General features: G+C 43.1%; 1 protein-coding gene across 1 annotated transcript in view; it reads right to left on the bottom strand.

Annotated features, from left to right (window-relative positions):
• Nucleotides 1-19,886, bottom strand: part of LOC308288942 (uncharacterized protein) — a 97,546-nt gene that overhangs the window by 39,364 nt on the left and 38,296 nt on the right. Inside the window, exons 14-21 of the mRNA XM_080730416.1 lie at nucleotides 19,421-19,571; nucleotides 13,725-13,843; nucleotides 13,049-13,163; nucleotides 7,881-8,014; nucleotides 5,415-5,462; nucleotides 3,878-3,987; nucleotides 2,006-2,174; nucleotides 572-676 (exon numbers count right to left, since the gene is read on the bottom strand). Coding sequence (XP_080586542.1) covers nucleotides 572-676; nucleotides 2,006-2,174; nucleotides 3,878-3,987; nucleotides 5,415-5,462; nucleotides 7,881-8,014; nucleotides 13,049-13,163; nucleotides 13,725-13,843; nucleotides 19,421-19,571 — 951 coding nt within the window. The remainder of the gene's footprint in view (nucleotides 1-571; nucleotides 677-2,005; nucleotides 2,175-3,877; nucleotides 3,988-5,414; nucleotides 5,463-7,880; nucleotides 8,015-13,048; nucleotides 13,164-13,724; nucleotides 13,844-19,420; nucleotides 19,572-19,886) is intronic.

Genomic DNA, 19,886 nt, shown 5'->3' with positions numbered 1-19,886 from the left:
ATCTTGGGGGTTGCGGCCTGAAAGGTTTGAGAACCACTGGTCTACAAAGTCTTCCACTTACAATGAATGGCATTATTATTCAGTTAACTCATTGAATGCCATTTCAAGATGGCCCCCAAGTACCAGACTGCCACTATCCTAGATTTCTAGTGCACGGATCAATTTTTAGTGCACGGATCGTGCACGCCCATGCACCATATATGCATCATATGTGTAGTACTTTTTAACAGCTTTCAAACAAAAAAATCCGCTTGGAAATCCGTTCAGGCATTCATGAGATACAAGCCTTCAAAGTCAGACAAAACAGCCATTTTTGACATTTTGAAAGATGTGTTTGTTATGGGGCTAAACATGCAATTTCGCAATTGCGATCATGCCTAATACATTTGAGGCATTTTTAGAAATTTTTTTATAAAAAAAAAAATTGAAAAAAAAAAAAAAAAAAAAACCTTTTTTTTTTTTCAAAATGGCTTCCAACTCGGGAAACTCGGGCTGTGGCAGCCTGGGAGTACTGTAATAACTCGTGAAACTCGTGCCTTGGCAGTCAATGAGTTAATAAACCATGAATGACCTTGTCTCTGAGTGCACCCAGCTTCTGTGTAAGGTCTGCCACGTCCGTCTTCAGCTCAGAACACTGCTTCTCAAAAGCACCACACTTCTTGGACACTTCCGAAAGCTAAAAGAAAAAGAAAATATAGCGATATATATTTACTCTATCGTTCATCCAAATGATTGAATGCTGTGTCGATAATTCACCCTTTGTCAGCCTTCTCATTGGTCCCTGACTGACCAACCAGCAGGCTCGTTCTGCGTTGTCCCGCCCTGGTTCCGCCTTTTTTGTGTTGAATTTGCTAAAACATAATTTTTGGAGAAATACCAGTAAGACTCCCTAATCGGGAGATAAGTGACCATCAGGTTGCATACACAAACTTTAGAAGTTAATGGTAGCCAATCAGGAGGAAATATGGGAAATGGGACAGATCCATGTTGATGACATTACTGTAGAGATACTGTGTACCGCTTTGCGTGATATTATGGCAAAATCTGTAAGAGCAGTGTCCAAAAATGTTTAAAAAATCGTCCAGATGGTGGCGCTAGATGGGACAGATGCATTTTGATTACATATTTTGATGAGATATTGTGTGCCGCTCTGCTTGATTTTATGGCCAAATCTGTAGAAGCAGTGTACAAAAATGTGTTTTGCAAGAATGGGTCTCATGGTGGCGCTAGAAGAGGGCCATGTGAGAAATGAGTGGGTGGAGGTTGTGGTTTGTCAGCCAAGGAGCGTGTGTGCAAAGTTTGGCATGGATCGGGGCAACGGTGGCGGAGATATGAGTAGGGCAAAAGTGTGACGTGTGACAGAAAGACAGACAGACAGACGGTGGAGGTTTTGATAGTAACTGCGACCTGACGGTCACAACAAACATGTAAAAACATGCCCAGTCACTATACTGCACCTGAGAGGCTCCTTTTTACTGAAACCAAGATTAAAATGAGAATTGAACACACAGAATAACAATAAGAAGCAACTTGATTTCAATGGTAGTGGATGGAGAGAAAGGACTTTTGTCCCACCAAGACACAGCATCCAATAGGTGCGAAGAGGGGCGGGACTTGACAAAGGGTGAATTCAATAGAGCATCGCAGCGGAAGTGGTTTACTGGTCCCACAAAAAAATATCCCGTTCATTGTCCTCATAGACTTTCACGAAAATATTTATAACAATTATGTTAAGCCTAGAACCAAGCTAAACAAAGGGTAGTATATCAATGTAGTATATCAAATAATTTAATATTAAAATATGTTTTCACATAGGATCAAAGGTTGTATGGTCATGATTCACTGCCATCCTGGATGGCTTGGTTCTAGGCTTAACATAATTGTTATAAATATTTTTTGTTTAAAAATGTATTAAAACATTTATAGGAGATTTTTTAGTGGGACCAGTAAACCACTTCCGCTGCGATGCTCTTTAACTTGCAGAGAAAACTCCAGAAGGTCTCACAGAGTGTTCGGTTTGCAGCAGCTTGTCCTGGGCCTCTCTGAGCCGCTTCTCCTTGTCGGTGACGGTCTCCCGCAGGCTGCCGATCAGCTCCAGCTGCTCTGACGTCTGGGCCAACGTGTTCTCCTTCTCTATCAGAGAGCTCTCCAGACACTCCTGGGTGTCTGTCAGTCTGCAAGATCATAAGAACATCATTAGTCAGTCTGCAACATCACAAGAACATCACTAGTCAGTCTGAAAGATCATAAGAACATCATTAGTCAGTCTGCAACATCACAAGAACATCACTAGTCAGTCTGAAAGATCATAAGAACATCATTAGTCAGTCTGCAACATCACAAGAGCAACACTAGTCAGTCTGCTAGTTCACAAGAACATCATTAGTCAGTCTGCAACATCACAAGAGCAACACTAGTCAGTCTGCAAGATCATAAGAGCAACACTAGTCAGTCTGCAAGTTCACAAGAACAACACTAGTCAGTCTGCAACATCACAAGAGCAACACTAGTCAGTCTGCAAGTTCACAAGAACAACACTAGTCAGTCTGCAACATCACAAGAGCAACACTAGTCAGTCTGCAAGATCATAAGAGCAACACTAGTCAGTCTGCAAGTTCACAAGAGCAACACTAGTCAGTCTGCAACATCACAAGAGCAACACTAGTCAGTCTGCAAGATCATAAGAGCAACACTAGTCAGTCTGCAAGTTCACAAGAACAACACTAGTCAGTCTGCAACATCACAAGAGCAACACTAGTCAGTCTGCAAGATCATAAGAGCAACACTAGTCAGTCTGCAAGTTCACAAGAGCAACACTAGTCAGTCTGCAACATCACAAGCGAACATCACTAGTTAGTCTGCTAGTTCACAAGAGAACATCACTAGTCAGTCTGCAACATCACAAGAGAACATCACTAGTCATTCTGTAACATCACAAGAGAACAACACTAGTCAGTCTGCAACATCACAAGAGCAACACTAGTCAGTCTGCTAGTTCACAAGAGAACAACACTAGTCAGTCTGCTAGTTCACAAGAGAACAACACTAGTCAGTCTGCAACATCACAAGAGAACATCACTAGTCAGTCTGTAACATCACAAGAGAACATCACTAGTCAGTCTGTAACATCACAAGAGAACAACACTAGTCAGTCTGCAACATCACAAGAGAACAACACTAGTCAGTCTGCAACATCACAAGAGAACAACACTAGTCAGTCTGCTAGTTCACAAGAGAACAACACTAGTCAGTCTGCTAGTTCACAAGAGAACAACACTAGTCAGTCTGCTAGTTCACAAGAGAACAACACTAGTCAGTCTGCAACATCACAAGAGAACATCACTAGTCAGTCTGCAACATCACAAGAGAACAACACTAGTCAGTCTGTAACATCACAAGAGAACATCACTAGTCAGTCTGTAACATCACAAGAGAACATCACTAGTTATTCTGTAACATCACAAGAGCAACACTAGTCAGTCGGTAAACAAACCAACATGTGTATACAGGGTATCTGCACATTTATAAAGTGACAATTTTAGGATTTTCAAGACCGTTTTAATACCAAACTGGCCAAACTGTCAAATATTAAATAAGCAAGAGGAAAACATATTGAAAATAGCAGATCTACATGCTCACAAGGCCTCGCACTGCGAGGCCTTGTGATCTGCTATTTTCACAATATTTATCTGCGGAACCGAGTCACATTAAATGTAATACCTACAATTCCAAGTGCTTGTCAGGGTGGGGGTCCCCAGTTCAAAAATGTTTATTTTGCAGGTCATATTCTAAAAAGGTGGTCTAGATGTTCACAAGAACATCACTGGTCCACACAAATGCGTTCCAGGTCTTGTGTGGAAGAGGTATATATTCTCACCCTTGCAGCTGCTGTGTCAGGCTGGTCACCTGCAGCATGTGTTTCTCAGCGTCTCTGCTCTGCTGAGCTCTGAGGCTGGACAGCTGGTTCTGCAGACGCTCACACTCACTCTGTAGAGCACAGGGACAGGACAGGAGGAGAGGTGAATACAGGGAGATATGAAGAACACTGTCAAAGGACTGGATTAGAAGGCACTCTCACTGCACACAGATAGAGGTGAACGTACGGCTGAGAAGAATCTGAAAAACTTACTTTTCTCTATTAGGCTTGATACAAAATAAAAATAAAAACTGAAATGCTTATCATGCTTCAGTTCATGATAGACACACAGTCCACCCAATGAGTGAGTGATGTGGCCAAACACTTTCCTCTGCTTACCAAAGGAGTCCTTGTAAGACATTAGGCCCTATTTTCGCTGGTGCCTTGCCCCTTATGCCTTACGTTTTTTGCTTTCTTCTTCTTTTACTTTTTTGAAAAAAGCATTTTTAACCCATTTAGACCTAGAATTATGCTTTAACTAATGAAAAATAGCAGCTCTACAAGCTCACAGCGCAATCAAAACATTTTTTTTTTGCAAGTCTTTGAATATATCTATTTAAAAGCGAACATTTGTAACTCAAATATTTGCTTCTGGGGGTCCGTGGAACAGCATATTTTGAGATGGGAGCCGTGGCCAAATACATGTAATTTTGGGGGTCCTTGACAAGAAAAGGTTTGAGAACCACTGATTTAAAAGGATTTAGAAGTCAGGTCAAAGATACCGGTAGTCAAAGACTTGCACATATTTTCATGATCTTTCAAAAATAGCAGATCTACAAGCTCACAGCGCAGCACTCGTTGCCGTGCTGTGAGCTTGTATATCTGCTATTTTTCAATAGTTAAGGCATGAAATAATGTGGTTAAAATCTAACGCGACTCGGGCGCGTTTCAGGTATTTGACGGTTAAACAAGCTCACAGCGTGCCTATGTAGATCGGCTTTTTGAAGTATTTTGGAATGTTTTTCCAAATAGTAAAAAAAGGCAAAGAATTTTAGGGATTTTAAGGCATGGACGAACAAAGGGTCCATTGTCCCTAAGCTGGCCGTGTCATAATAAAATGTGAAAACATTGTTCAGAAACAGCACATCTACAAGGTCACCACGCATCACAAGCTGCCGCGTTGCTGTGTGAGCTTGTAGATCGGCTATTTTCAGTGAAAAGATTTGGTGGTGGGAGGAGAGAAAAGGAGCAGATCAAGTACAGTTTAGACCCGTGAAGGACAGCTGTAGATGAAGTAAACAGGGTGGTTAGAGGAGGTTAGGAGCAAACGTGCACGCCAAACCATTAGCCTGTTCACCGCCACACGCACACGCACACACGCGCACACGCACACACACATACACCTGAGGTGCTCATTGTAGCGCACACACACACACACACACACACACACACACACACACACACACACACACACACACACACACACACACACACACACACACACACACACACACACACACACACACACACACACACACACGCACACACACCAACACACCTGAGGGAGCCAACATGGAGGCACATCGTCATCTACATCAAACGTCACCTGTGTTAGAAAGGTTGGTTATGAAATCCTGCTCCTCATGCAAGTTACTGACACCACTGGCCAAACACAGTCAAGGCACGTGCACACATAGACATCAAAGGGGGCTTGAGCCCCTGTCCTTTTATCCGCCTGTAAAAAGTGTCCTCTCCAGACCATGAATGCAGTTTTCACTATGGTGAAAGAAATGCAAAATGCCCCTCTTTCCATGCTATACCTGAACAGGGACATGCTGGGCCCCTGATTCAGCCCGGGAAAAAGAGTTGTAGAGGCCCTCATTGTGCGCTATAAGAGATCTCTCTCTATAGCGCTGCTGCTACTCAAAGATTTGCCATTTCAGATCATGACAAACCTTGTATGTCCAAAACCGTTTGTTTTGTATTATCATTTTAAAAATGATACAGCCGATCTACAAGCACACAACGCCTCGCAGTGCGAGGCGTTGTGTGCTTGTAGGTCTGCTGTTTTCACTACCTTTGTGCAACGGCCTCGTATGATGAAGCAGGGCTTTGCTTTGCGAAATAATTTATCAATTTGAAACTTGGAGATACGAGGTTGTTGGCCGCCCAGCCCCAAAAATGGAACAAAGGCTGACATTTTATTGTTATTTTTGAAGCGGTGAAAACCGCTTCCTATGAGTGGCTTTGTGTGTATCACGCCCATATATGGTCATTTCAGTCCAGAATGAACAGGCTTTTTCAAAAACAGAATGTCCGTTTAATTACCATATATGGTGATCTCAGTCCAGAATGAACAGGGTTTTTCAAAAACACAATGTATGTCACCTCATGTCCATATATGGTCACTCCAGTCCAGAATGAATAGGTTTTTTCTGTCCCGTACGTCCAGAATGAATAGGCTTTTTCAAAAAGTCCCATGTCCATATATGGCCATTTCAGTTCAGAATGAACAGGTTGTATCTGTCCCGTACGTCCAGAATATGTGTGTAGTGTCCCTCCCGGTCTGATGAATGGATACTTTGAGGATTGGTCAAGCTTCACATGATAATTTGGCCCTCCATTCTTTATATATTCATTCAGAATATATTAAGAATGTAGAATTCAGAATATATAAAGAATGAATAGATCACAGAGTCCATAACTGTATAGATGTATAGATCACAGAGTTCATAACTCTAGAACACATAGAATAAAGGTTCACCGCTTCACTTCGAACCGAGGTTTGATTTTTTTTCCTGGACCGGCCGGGAATGAACCGGCCGTTCGGGAGTTGTCCCGCTTTTCCCAATGGCCAGCACGTCCCTGTACCTGAAGGCAGCATTCAAGAGAATTGCCTTGTCCAAACTCTCCTGAACTTGAATGCATTATCTTATGTCGAAAGAATTGCCCTCACTGTGTAGAGATCCATTTTAGGGCAAAATGTGTAGGAGTAGAGTCCAAAAATCAGCCTGGTGGTGGCGCTATATGGGACAGATCCATGTTGAAGACATGAGTGTAGACCAAGTGTGTACCGATTTGCGTGATTTTAGGGCAGAATTTGTAGGAGCCCAAACATGTGTTTTACAAGAATCGGCCTCATGGTGGCGCTAGAAGAAGGCCATGTGAGAATTGAGGGGTGGAGGTAGTGGTATGGCAGGCAAGGAGTGTGTGTGCACATTTTGGCATGGATGGGGGCAACGGTGGCGGAGATATGAGAAGGGCAAAAGTGTGACGTGTGACTGACAGACAGACTGACAGCCAGTGGAGGTTTTGATTCTGTATACAGAATGTCAATATGCAGCCGTCTGCAATCCTGTGTTTCCAAACATATGAGAGCTCAACGGGATTGGTGGGTCTCTCAGCGATAAGGGGCAATCAGAAAATACATGGAGAATTTTACTTTACTTTGCTACCCCACTGAGCACTGACTGAGTACAGTGAGTGAGTGAGAGAGACAGAGAACAAGGGGAGGAGTGATTTCATTGTTGCCTGCTTAGTTTTCTGAGGTGTTGCATGAAAAGTCAAGGTAGCTTCATTTCCACACACACACACACACACACACACACACACACACACACACACACACACACACACACACACACACACACACACACACACACACACACACACACACACACACACACACACACACACACACACACACACACACACACACGCTTTATGAAAAGGGTAAATACACGATTGTGATCTCAACTGTCAGCAGAGGAATGTGTTGCCACCTTGTGGATTCATGTTTCAACGAATGCTTCTTAAAAATATGTAAATATACAATGAGCCAAATGAGCCGGTCTTTTGAAAGGCTCTTTTAAGTGAGCCAGATCCACGGCTCTGGCTCACTTCAAAGAGCCATTAATCCCACCTCTATTGGATACGTGCCTTTGAGGGTGTTACTTTTCGGGGGGGTTAGGGCTTTCGGGCCTAAGTCCAGTAGCTGCAGATAACACAGATAAAAGTCCAGTACCTGCAGGGTCTCGATGCGGTGCTGCAGCTGCACGCGGTCCTCCAGGTCCTGACAACGCTCCTCCAGGCTCACGATCTGCTCCTGCAGCTGGTTCCTCTCCACCTCCAACTCCTCTACCACCGCACGGAGGCCCTCTGAGAGGAGAGGAGGGGAGGGGAGGGGAGAGGAGAGGAGAGGAGAGGAGAGGAGAGGAGAGGAGAGGAGAGGAGAGGAGAGGAGAGGAGAGGAGAGGAGAGGAGCATGAACATCCATGGATCAGTCAAGTTATGCTATATTATGAATGGCGCCACCGTTAGAAGTGTGTGGTGAACGGTTTGAAGGCATTATAATGGTTTAAATGAAGGCATTTCATGGCTGTACAGTCAGAGGCATTACAATGCAGCAAGTGGTTCTCAAACCTTTCCAATGTCAAGGACCCCCAAATCAATATGGATTTGGTCCACGGACTGAATATATGTTGTGCCGTGCAAGATTTTCTTGAAGGTTTATTTTTATTTTCCAACTAAATTTGTTATATTTAATACCCTGGGGGTCCCCGGACCACACGTTGAGAACCACTGCATTATAAGCAGAAGGAAGGCCAGAGGTCAAAAGGTTAAGAGGGCCCTGACACACTGAAAACATCAACAGCAACAGTCAGACTGGGGGGGGGGGGGGGGATGGTTCACTTTGCACCTTGCATTCTTTTTTTTTTTAATTGAATTGAATTTTAACATACAGTAAATTATTGCTCCAGGACAAAATGTTCCAAGGTTTCAAGGTGCAATATGGCATTTATTTCAATGATGTGAGTAACTGCAGATTACAGAATAACTCATGTGAATGCAAATGCAACAGCGAAAGCAATTTATTTCCAACCACAATATATATATATATTTCCTTTTTGTTGTTTTCTCCTAATAGTTGTTATGCCAAACTCTGTTTCCCTGTGTTTTCTACAGTCCCACGTCACTGTCATGCCTGGAAGCCAGGGTTGAATCCCCAGAAGGGCATACGAGTGAGGGATTGCAGCTTTAGCAAATGAACATCATTACTCATTATAATACGTAGCAATAAGATGATATAAATGAGGAAGGTCTATGAGCTCCCCTAGTGGCTAAAGGCGGTAACGAGCACATTATTATTCATGGAGGCTTTCAAATAGAGTTCTCAACTTCTTCCCGAACCCGACCCGACCTGATACAACGGGACCAAAATGTCGACCGGGCCGAGCCTCGTGTTCTGTAATTTCTATAACCACCAAAAATACAAATCAACTGCACCGCTAAGGCCGATGCGATGGCAGTGGATGTATCTAGCTCAGGGCTACTCAACTTGAGATGGCTCAGGGGCCACTCAGCAAAATACCAAAAGTCCAAAGGGCCGCAAGCTAAAAATGACGGTCCTATTTTGGACGTTTACATTGATTTTGTAACACACTTCATGACAAGTCTAATAATTAAGGAAACGCACAGAAAACAGACACATTTCCATTTATATAAGCCAGGCCAAACCTCATTGAACCAAAAGATTGTCATGGATGGAATGATGAAATTGATGACATTTGAAATGTTTATCAAATTAGGCTTTATTCACAAAATGTTAAGTGAAAATGAACAGATCTGGTTCAATCTTTTTGTAACCCCCCCTGTGTCTGGGTATGCAAGGCTAGTGAACTTTGGCAATGTAAAGGTATTTTTTCTCATGATTTATGCCACTAACACTCCTTTTCATTAATAGGACAATTTTAAATAAATAAACGTTTATACTTATTATTCAATCACTCAAACCGCAGCATCCCTATTCTTGGGGGACATTTACCAAAAATAGCCGATCTACAAGATCACCACAAGATGCATTGTGAGCTTGTAGATCGGCTATTTTTGGTGAAGAGAGTTATTGTATGGAAAAATAACTCAAGTACAGTTCAACTCAGCCTCAGATGCACTGTACTTGTAAAACAGTTTGATGCTTTGAGCTTTGTAAAACACAGCAGCTCGTTGGAGGAGATTTGTGGTAATAAGCATAGTTCCTTGGCTGCTGCGCGATCTGTTCATGCTTGCACTGTCTGTCCTGACTGGCGGAGTCGCGGAGTCAGAGACAAGCAGCGGAGGCAGAGACAAGCACAGACAAGGGCTACGTCTTCATTAGCCTGAAACATGACGATCGCGACCGTTCATATATCGCACGACCGGCATGCGTCTCCACTCCAGTGAGCCCGACTGTGGTTGTCTGCTGCAAAATCTCCGCAGATTTGTCTGTCTCGTTGTACTATATATATAGCTCTAGTGTAGCCGCCTGCATCTCCGCACTGCTGTGCTCTATGCATTGACTACATTCGCTTCCTGACTCTTATCCCTACCTACGGAGTGCACGGAGGCTCAAACATCACCGCGTTTTGCGTTACGCGTTAACTTTGACAGGCTTAGAAAAATCTTATTTTTATTGGCATGATCATGACGGGCCGCACAGACATGCGGAAAGGGCCGCATGCGGCCCGCGGGCCGCGGGTTGAGTAGCGCTGATCTAGCTTGTCGCCGTCCAATGTTTTTGGCTATTATCTTTGTATTTAACTATTGAAAAATAGCAGATATACAAGCTCACAGCGCGGCACCGAGTGCCGCGCTGCAAGCTTGTAGATCTGCTATTTTTGAAAAAACGTGAAAATTCCCGATTCTATAAGTGTCTTTTGAATCCTTCTAAGGTTTTTTGAAAAACCTATTTTCTATGTCTGGCCAGCCATCGTCAAAGAAAAGGTCCTTTTCACTTAAATGGAGCTCAGTTAGTCTGTTCTTGAGAGAATACTGACAAACCTTTTCATGTGAAGGACCCCCAAAATGATATGTATTTGGCCACAGAAGCAAAATTTGATTAACAAACGTTTGCTTTGAAAATACATATATTCAAAAAATTGCACACATTTTCACGACTTTTTCAAAAATAGCAGATCTACAAGCTCGCAGCGCTGCACTGTGAGCTTGTAGATCTGCTATTTTTCATTGGTTAAAGCATTCAATATTTCTAGGCCTAAATGGGTTAAGCGGATAATGATGGGTTTTTGGGCCTAAAATTATGGATAATTGTTCAGGCTGGGCCGAGCCTCGGGCCGGCCCAGTAGGGCCCAGTAGGGCCCAGAAGGGCCCAGTTAGGGCCGGGTCTTAATGTTCAGGCCCGTTGAGAACTCTAATTGGTCCCAGCGCGACAAAAAGCCCACCAACCACCACCACACCTCTAGCATCGTTTTTTACCACAGCCTAGAAACAGCAGGAAAGATGAGGGAAATGGAGGAAACACAAGCATGCAACAGGAAGCATGCAAACCATGGGCAAAAACAAAAACATAAAACTTACCAGGGATGAGGTTATGAGCTCTGCACCTACATTCATTCATATGAGCTGACACAGCTTATTAATCACTTATCTGGATGGCACAGGGTTCCCACACATCTTTACCAATTCATTTACAAAACCTTTCCAGAATATTTAACCCAATTTCCAGGACTATATAACAATAATTCAGCTCAATAACAGGTCGCTTACTCCAATGCGCAATGCCCAAAGACAGGTAGTGTATGCCAGTGGTTCTCAACCTTTTCAGGCTGTGGCCCCCAAAATAATCATGTCTTAACTGGGGACCCCCCACCCTGACGAGCACTAAGAGTACAGGATTTTTTTTAACACAGTTCTATTGTAAAAATAGCAGATCTACAGTACATGCTCACAACGCCTTGCATTGCGAGGCGTTGTGAGCATGTAGATCTGCGATTTTCACAATGTCTGCCTCTAATATTTGACAATTTAGCCCATGTTTGTCATTTCAGAGGTATCAGCAAAATCAATAACTAAAGACAATGCATAGCTATTTTTTCCAGGACCTTCCAGGACCCTTGATCAATTCCGAAACTTAATATTTTTTATTTTTCTAATTTCAAAATATTTCCAGGAATTTCATGACCGTGGGAACCCTGATGACAGATAACGGCCAGTCCAACCAGCATGCACGCCATGTGTCCAAAAAAATATACAATAATGCTTCCAATTTGAAAAGTGCAAAACAATAATAGTCATAATGTATGTGTATGACTGGGTCTGAGCGCAGAGATGAGATGTTATCTATGTCATCACGGTCAGGTGGAAACCTTGTATGTTCAGACTCACATGGGACCATCGTTTATCCTAATAAAGAAAATCGTAACGCCGAGATTTACATTTATGGTGAAATTGTCCTCTGCATTCTATGATCCTATAGTTAACTGAGACAATTCTGTCTGGCTGTTCTTTGTGTGACACTAGCACAGGGACGTGCTAGAGTCCACCCCCCCCCCCCCACACACACACAAACACAATTGTGATGAAAAAATATTTATGGAGTAAATAAATGAAATATATATGAATATGTGAAAGACAACTGACTGACTTCTATATAAACAATACTATTATGGACAGTTTGTTCTGCATGACACTATGATGGAAAGCGTCTTCAGCCTCACAATAACCCTATCCGATCACCTACAGTCCACAGATATGATGCTGGCATCTGCCAATGATCTGATCTGTTCAGTTATCAATACCCTATAAGCGAGAGAATCACGTTTTGTCATATTAGTACTATTCATTATTTCGTCTGTTGTCTAAATGAATTAGCCCCCGCTCTAAAAACTACAGCTCCCCCATAAACCCCCCAGTCATAATTCTCTGGAGCCGCCGCTACACTAGCGCGACAAAGCAGGCATTCTTTACGAAAAAAAAAAAAAAAAACTAAAAGAAAAAGAAAATGTTGACATATGAAGATACAAGGTTTTCGGCCCAACAGTGACGAGACACAGTATTTGAGGTCAAACTGAACCAACACATTTCATGCCCAGATACACACCGAGATGATACACACCACGGGTCTTATTTGGACCCTGCCTTTTTTCAGTTGGTTAGAAACAAAAAAATAAAATAAACACCAAAACAGCCAAAACCACATTTAAAACACAACCAGCGGCGGCGGGTGTTACGTTGACAAATTACCACAAAAACACGTCCAAACCAATGATAACTGAAGAGCAGAAACCACCCAACATGGTGTGTTAATAATAATAATAATAATGATGACAGGGTGCATGCTAGTTGTAAACTGCCCAGCAGGGGGTGCCACACCTGTGTTGTCAGGGGTGGTAGAAGAAGAGTACTCTGGCCACCAACCTCCCATGTTCTCCCCTTCCTCCTCCATCGGGGTGGTGCTCTCAGAGCCGCTGCCCCCCGCAGGCGAGGGGTGGAACCTCATCACCCCGGGCTGAGCGTCCAACTCAAAGTCCTCCTGTGGGGAATGCACGCAACACACACACACACACACACACACACACACACACACACACACACACACACACACACACACACACACACACACACACACACACACACACACACAGAGCAACGCTTAAACACATTTAGGCCTAGAATTATTGAATGCTTTAACTATTGAAAAATAGCAGATCTACAAGCTCACAGCGCGGCACCGAGTGCCGCATGTTCTCCCCGTGTCTCCTAGGGGTTGATACCCTCACAAAAACATGCAGTAATCCTGGTCTCTATACTGCCTCCCCCTGGCCAGCCAGGGCACCTGATGGAGGGGAAAGGAACTGGTTGGAATAACGTGTTCCTTCCACGTGACGCGCTACGTCCAAACCGGGGAAATCCCCCCTGTCAGGTGAAAAGAAAACTTGGACTCCTCATACATAGAAGGAAGCATGAGGTCAGTCCGTTGTCTCCCCAGGCGCGGCAGGGGGAGAGCAGAGCCCAGGATTACATAGGCAATTGGCACTGGGTAAAAAAAAAAGTAATTATAGTAAATATATATGTTTTCTTATGCATCACGTACCTGCAGGCTGCGCTGGGCCCCAGTGGGACCAGGGTGTTTCCTGGGCCTGTGTGGCCCGGCCGCGGCCCCCCTGGCCTGGGACAACTCCTCCTCCAACTCCTGCTGCCGGCTGGCCAGCGCTGGATCAGGGCAGCCAGGAAAGAACCAGTCATCCTCAATCAGTTTTGTGCCACAGGGGAAAGGGAGGGGGGGGTGGGTGGGGTGACCGAATGTGTTTTATATGTTATGGGCCGTTACGTGTAGAGGAGGGCCGGGCCGGGCCGGGCCGGGGGGTTCAGAGACGGAGGAATGGATGGAGTAGATGATCAGAAGAAAGAGATGTATAGAGCAGTGATTCCCAAACTTTCTTGTCTCAGGGCACCCCATGAATATTGTTTTAATCCAAGGCACCCCTACATTATAATTTTCACTCCCAGCACCTTATATTCACAGCATATTGTTGTTGCTGGGTGTAAACCTTGCATGTCCAAATATTTATCATCTATAAAATGGACTAGACTAGTGAAAACAGCCAATCTACAAGCACACAACGCCTCGCGATGCGTTGTGTGCTTGTAGATCGGCTGTTTTCACTAGTTTTGTGCGACAGTCTAGTATGATGAAGCAGGGCTTTGCTTTACCAAAAGACGTACACATTTGAAACTTGGGAGATACGAGGTTTCTGCCCGACAGTGACGATATTTTAGTGATTATGTTGCAAGGAAAACGTTGAGATAAAACCATTTTGGTTAGAACTGACTGAAAATAACTTTGTACTTCAAGTTTAAAATGATACTAAATATTTTTTCAAGTGTCCAAATAAATTCCAAATATTATCAAATTATCTTGTGGCACCCCTGGACTGCCGTCGCGGCACCCCAGGGTGCCCCGTCACCCCAGGGTGCCCCATCACCCGGGGTGCCTCGTCACCCCAGGGTGCCCCGTCACCCACTTTGAAAACCCCTGATGTAGAGCAGTGGTTCCCAAACAATTGGACCGACTTTTATGAGTCACGACTTGAGGAAAAATCCCATGTTATTTTCGTACATTTAAATAATATATATATATTTCAAAGGATTCTAACACATCAAAGAAATGTCATAAATTCAAACAATATATATATATATATATATATATATATATATATATATATATATATATATATATATATATATGTGAAGTATGAAGTAGTAAAAATAGCTTATCTACAAGCTCGCAACGGATTGTGGGCTTGTAGATCTGCTATTTTAGTTCTGGGTCCCGGATGCAAAAGTCTAATCTCTCTTTTGGGTCCGGACCTGAAAGGTTTTGAAAACCACTGATCTAGAGACTATGGTGTCGCACGATGTGGTCGATCTAAAAGCTTAAGTAACACGTGTTCACTTGTAGATTGGGGGTATACTCATCATATAACAGAATGAAATACACTTGGGAGAAGAGAGGGGACAGTTGATGATGAGGTAATAATGGGTGAAGACACAGGACAGAAAGATACAGTCTCCATGGGTTTAACAGAGGAGAAGGACTAGGTGGTGATGATGGAGGGAAAGAGACAGAGGAGAAGGGACCAGGCTCTACACTGTCACACACACATGGTTCAGTCTGCAGATTGTCTTTCATCCAACACCAGACTATGGCAGGGCGATATGGAAAAATACAATATCACAATATTTTTTCCTAACTGTAGCACGATAGACAATCGTATCTCTGGGTTCATTTTGGGAGATCGAAAGTGACCCTTACAAGTATGTAACTCTGACAGTATATAAATTAAATCTAGATAACAGAGAATGAAATACGCTTGGGAGAAGAGAGGGGAATGTCAGAGTTAAGGGGAGACCTTGACGTTTTAAAGTTTGAGAACTACTGATTTAGACCAAATTGCAGGTTTTAACAATTCAACAGGATTTTCTTATAAGGCTCCCTCATTGTATCACGATATATAGGATACCTCTGAAAAGGCATATCGTGGAGACATTGTATCGTCTCAACGATATTTATCACCATATCGCCCACGCCTACAGCAGACAGAAGATGGACAGGACAAAGGAATACAAGGAGAGACAGAGAAGAGAGAGAGAGAGAGAGAGATGGGGGGGGGGGGGGGTCTGATATGTGTGTGTTACTGTTCTGTTTACACATTGATACACTTGCAGTGTGGCGAGAGAGAGAGAGAGAGAGAGAGAGAGAGAGAGAGAGAGAGAGAGAGACATGCACATCTAAACCAGGCTGTGTTCAATGTTTAAATGTTTGAGATTTAGAAGCGTGGGAGGGGGGTGGGGGGGGGTTGCAGTGCAAGCCAGGCAATGCCGACTGAATCAAGACAAAAAGGTTTTTGCACAGAGCGCGTTCCCATCCGTTTTGTGATGCAAGGTGGAATGGGGGGGAGGGGGGGTCTCAGTGCAGTGGTCAATGTTGATCAGCCCTAACGTGATCCAAGTTGTGAAAGCGGTTTTTCCAGTTCATATTAGGGAAAATCACAAAGTTTTGGTCATCGATTCTCTTTCAACAATGTGGTTATCATTTAGGGGGTCGCCAAGTTATTATACAGATGATTAGCTTAATGCGATGATAGCTTTAAAATAACTATATGAATAACTACAAAAAATGAATAACTACATGAAAAGCAACAGACACTATTACTATACACATGGTCAAACAGAGGTTAAATCGTCAAATATTACCGAGGAACGAGGCAAACACTTTGAAAACAGTCGATCCACAACGCCTCGCTTGTAGATCGGCTATTTTCACAATATTTATCTGTGGAACCGAGTCGAACTAAATGTAATGTCAATGCCACGTGTGTTAACTAGGGTCCCTAGTTAAAGTATGATTATTTTGGAGGGGTCGCAGCCTGAAAGCTTTGGGAACCATTGATTTAGAGCATGCAGGCTGCAAAGCAGGAGCTACAGGTACAGGGATGCTATGATTACAGAAGCAGAAAACAAACCATTTCCTAGAAGTTCTCAAACATCAGTTGACGCCACAATAATAATCCCTACATTGACCACGCCCATGAGAACAAGCTGTTATTGTGAGGGAACGCAAAAGAATGGCAGAGTTGCATTCATCAGGCAGAACTGAACAGGTTCTCACACAGAAGCGTTTGTGTGTCTCGGTTTTAGGTCAGAAACCCGGAAATACAACTGATCTTATTCTCAGCAAAGAGGTTTTGGTGCAGAGGGAAATAAGTACAGTACAGAGACAACGTTTACTAGGTATTGAGGGTTAAATATCTGAAAAATACACATTAGCGTGAATCCCACAACACAGCACTGATCTGATGACTGCGCTGTCAAGCAAGTCTATGAATCTACCTATGGAATCTATACGAGTTCAATCTTAAAACAATACGTGGAGGGAGGTATGGAGAAGAGAAGGGGGTTAAAAAAGGAAAAGGACAAACAACAACAAAAAGGAATGCCAGGACAGAAAACAGAAAGGAGTTGTTCTGATTGGCCAACGGTACCTCTGCAGCGTCGGTAGTTTCCTCAGACAACAGCTTTACGAAGGAAACTACGGACGCTACAGGAAGTAACCGCTGCACCGGGGGGGAGGGGCCTGCATGCACAAAACTGATGGGAAAACCGTTCTGATTGGCTGCCCCCATCCAGTCCAGGAGATGGGGAGGCAGCCGATTGGCCACAACCGAACGCTCATCATCGTGACAGCATCACATCCGGTGACGGGATAGGATGGATGGATGGAAGGGGCGGGGCATAAATAAAGAAAATAATAGTCATGCTCAGGTCAACACAGAGGTTATTACAGAGTAGCGTTTTATTTACCTAAATATGACGTTATCGTATCACAAGGCGAGTGGTAGAGCTGTTTTTGTATTTATTTTATTAATTTTGTATTAGTATATATTAGGGCTGGGATGCGATTACAAATTTTAATCTAATTAATTACAGGCTCTGTGATTAATTAATCGCGCAATTAATCGCATTTTTATCGCACATCGATATTTTACCTGAGAAGCATTTTTTTCAAGTAAAACACATTTTGTTGTACGAGTGAGTTTTTTAAATCTAAATTTCGCATCCACTGGGCCAAGCAAAGCGCTCTGATCGGCTACTTCTCCCGTTGCGTTTGTTGTCTCTTCTTGTTTGGTGCATCGCTATGATCGGTATGCCCGAAACTGAAGGTTCTGTGGTGCAAAAACTAAGTGCGATTAAATTGTGTAATTTTTTTTAATCGCGTTCATTTTCTGTAATTAATTAATCGCAATTAATCTGTTAAAGTCCCAGCCCTAATATATATATATATATATATATATATATATATATATATATATATTTTTTTTTTATCTACCGCAGCTCCGATTGGGCGCACGGTTGGGCATCATCAGGGCTGTCACGATATGACATTTTACATGACGATTAATCGTGATCGTCATCGTCAAATAATTGTGATTAACGATCTAATTGTGTTTGTACATTTCTGTTTGGCTATAAAAAGAAGAAAATATAAAAGAAATATACAAAGAAATTACTGACATATTTGACAATTTCATACTTAAAAAAGAGCATTGATCACCAAGCTCACAACGTGTCACATCGCAACACATTTATGAGCTTGTAGATCTGCTATTTCCGCTAAATTTGATTTTTTTTTTGCGAATATGAAAATGTTCATGTAAACGACACATATACTTTATTTCGTTTTTTCAGAGCGATACAAATAATTGATTTAGCACTGTATCCAACCGAATGCGATCTGAGCTGCAGTGCACTAAAACATTTAAAATAATATATATACGGTATATATATATTTCTAAAGCAGCTCGCGTCAGATTAAAGTAAATGAAACGCTACTCGGGAACAATCCTTTATCTAAATAAACGGTAAACATTCTCTCCACATGTACAGACAGGGTGAGGTGGACAACTTATGAAATAAAACAAATGGATGACATGAAATGGAACTGAACTTCTCTCATTTGATTATTTCTCAGCTCACGAATGATAACAAATATTTAACTAGAGCCACAGCATGCTTCAAATGTCACACAACAGAAGAACAGTGTGTGCGTATGTGTGCGTGTGCGCGTGTGTGTGTGTGTGTGCGCGTGTGCGTGTGTTAGGGCATTCACCAAATATTCGAATATTCGAACATTCGAATATCAAAGTCACTATTCGATGTTGTTCACCGAAGTCGAATATTCGCACATTTTATTTTATTGTTTTCTCTTTAAGAACTATATAGTTTATAAAGCTTGGCTAGATAGGAAGTCATAAGAATGAGTTGTCAATGCCCCTGGTGGATGAATTTGTTAATGCTCTATACCAGGGGTTCTCAAAGCTTTTTAGCCCGTGACCCCCAAAATAAACATATTTGAACTGGGGACCCCCACCCTGACAAGCACTTGGAATTGTAGGTATTACATTTAATGTTCCGCAGTTAAATATTGTGAAAATAGCAGATCTACATGCTGCGTTGTGAGCATGTAGATCTACTATTTTCACAATGTTCGCCTCTTGCTTACTTCATATTTGCCAGTCATATGGCCAGTCCTGTCCAATATTCGACTATTCGAATACTTTGAGGTCGATTAATTCGAATACTAAAAATCACTATTCGTGAATGCCCAAGTGTGTGTGTGTGTGTGCGTGCGTGCGTGCGTGCGTGCGTGCGTGCGTGCGTGTGTGTGCGTGTGTGCGTGTGCGTGCGTGTGTGTGTGTGTGCGTGCACGTGTCTATCCTCTGGTCTTACCCTCTCTCTCCTCCTCCATATGGTTCAGTCTAAGCGTCATGGCAGCCTTCTCCTCTCGTGCACGGTCTCGTGCGCTCACAGCATCAGACACCATCTCCTGCCACTCCAGGACCTGGCTCTGGGTGTCGTCCGCACTGCCAGACTCACTGGCCTGGTGGGGGGGAGGGGGGGAGGGGGGGGGGGGGGGGGGGGGTGAGCACAGGGTTCCCACACATTTTTACCAATTAATTTCCAAAACTATTCCAAAACTTTTCCACCCAATTTCCAGGGCGATATAACAATAATTCAGCTCAATAACAGGTCGCTTACTCCTATGCTCAATGCCCAAAGACAGGTAGTGTAGGCCAGTGGTTCTCAACCTTTTCAGGCTGTGACCCCTGAAATAATCATATTTGAACTGGGGACCCCGGCACCCTGACAAGCACTAAGAGTTAAGAAATTTTGTATAACACGTTTCTATTGTGAA

The sequence above is a fragment of the Nannobrachium achirus genome, assembly GCF_963921795.1.
Source record: "Nannobrachium achirus genome assembly, chromosome: 7".
NCBI classification, from domain to species: domain Eukaryota; kingdom Metazoa; phylum Chordata; class Actinopteri; order Myctophiformes; family Myctophidae; genus Nannobrachium; species Nannobrachium achirus.
The sequence above is the reverse complement of the archived record's forward strand: the minus strand, read 5'-3'. Positions and strand labels throughout refer to the sequence as shown.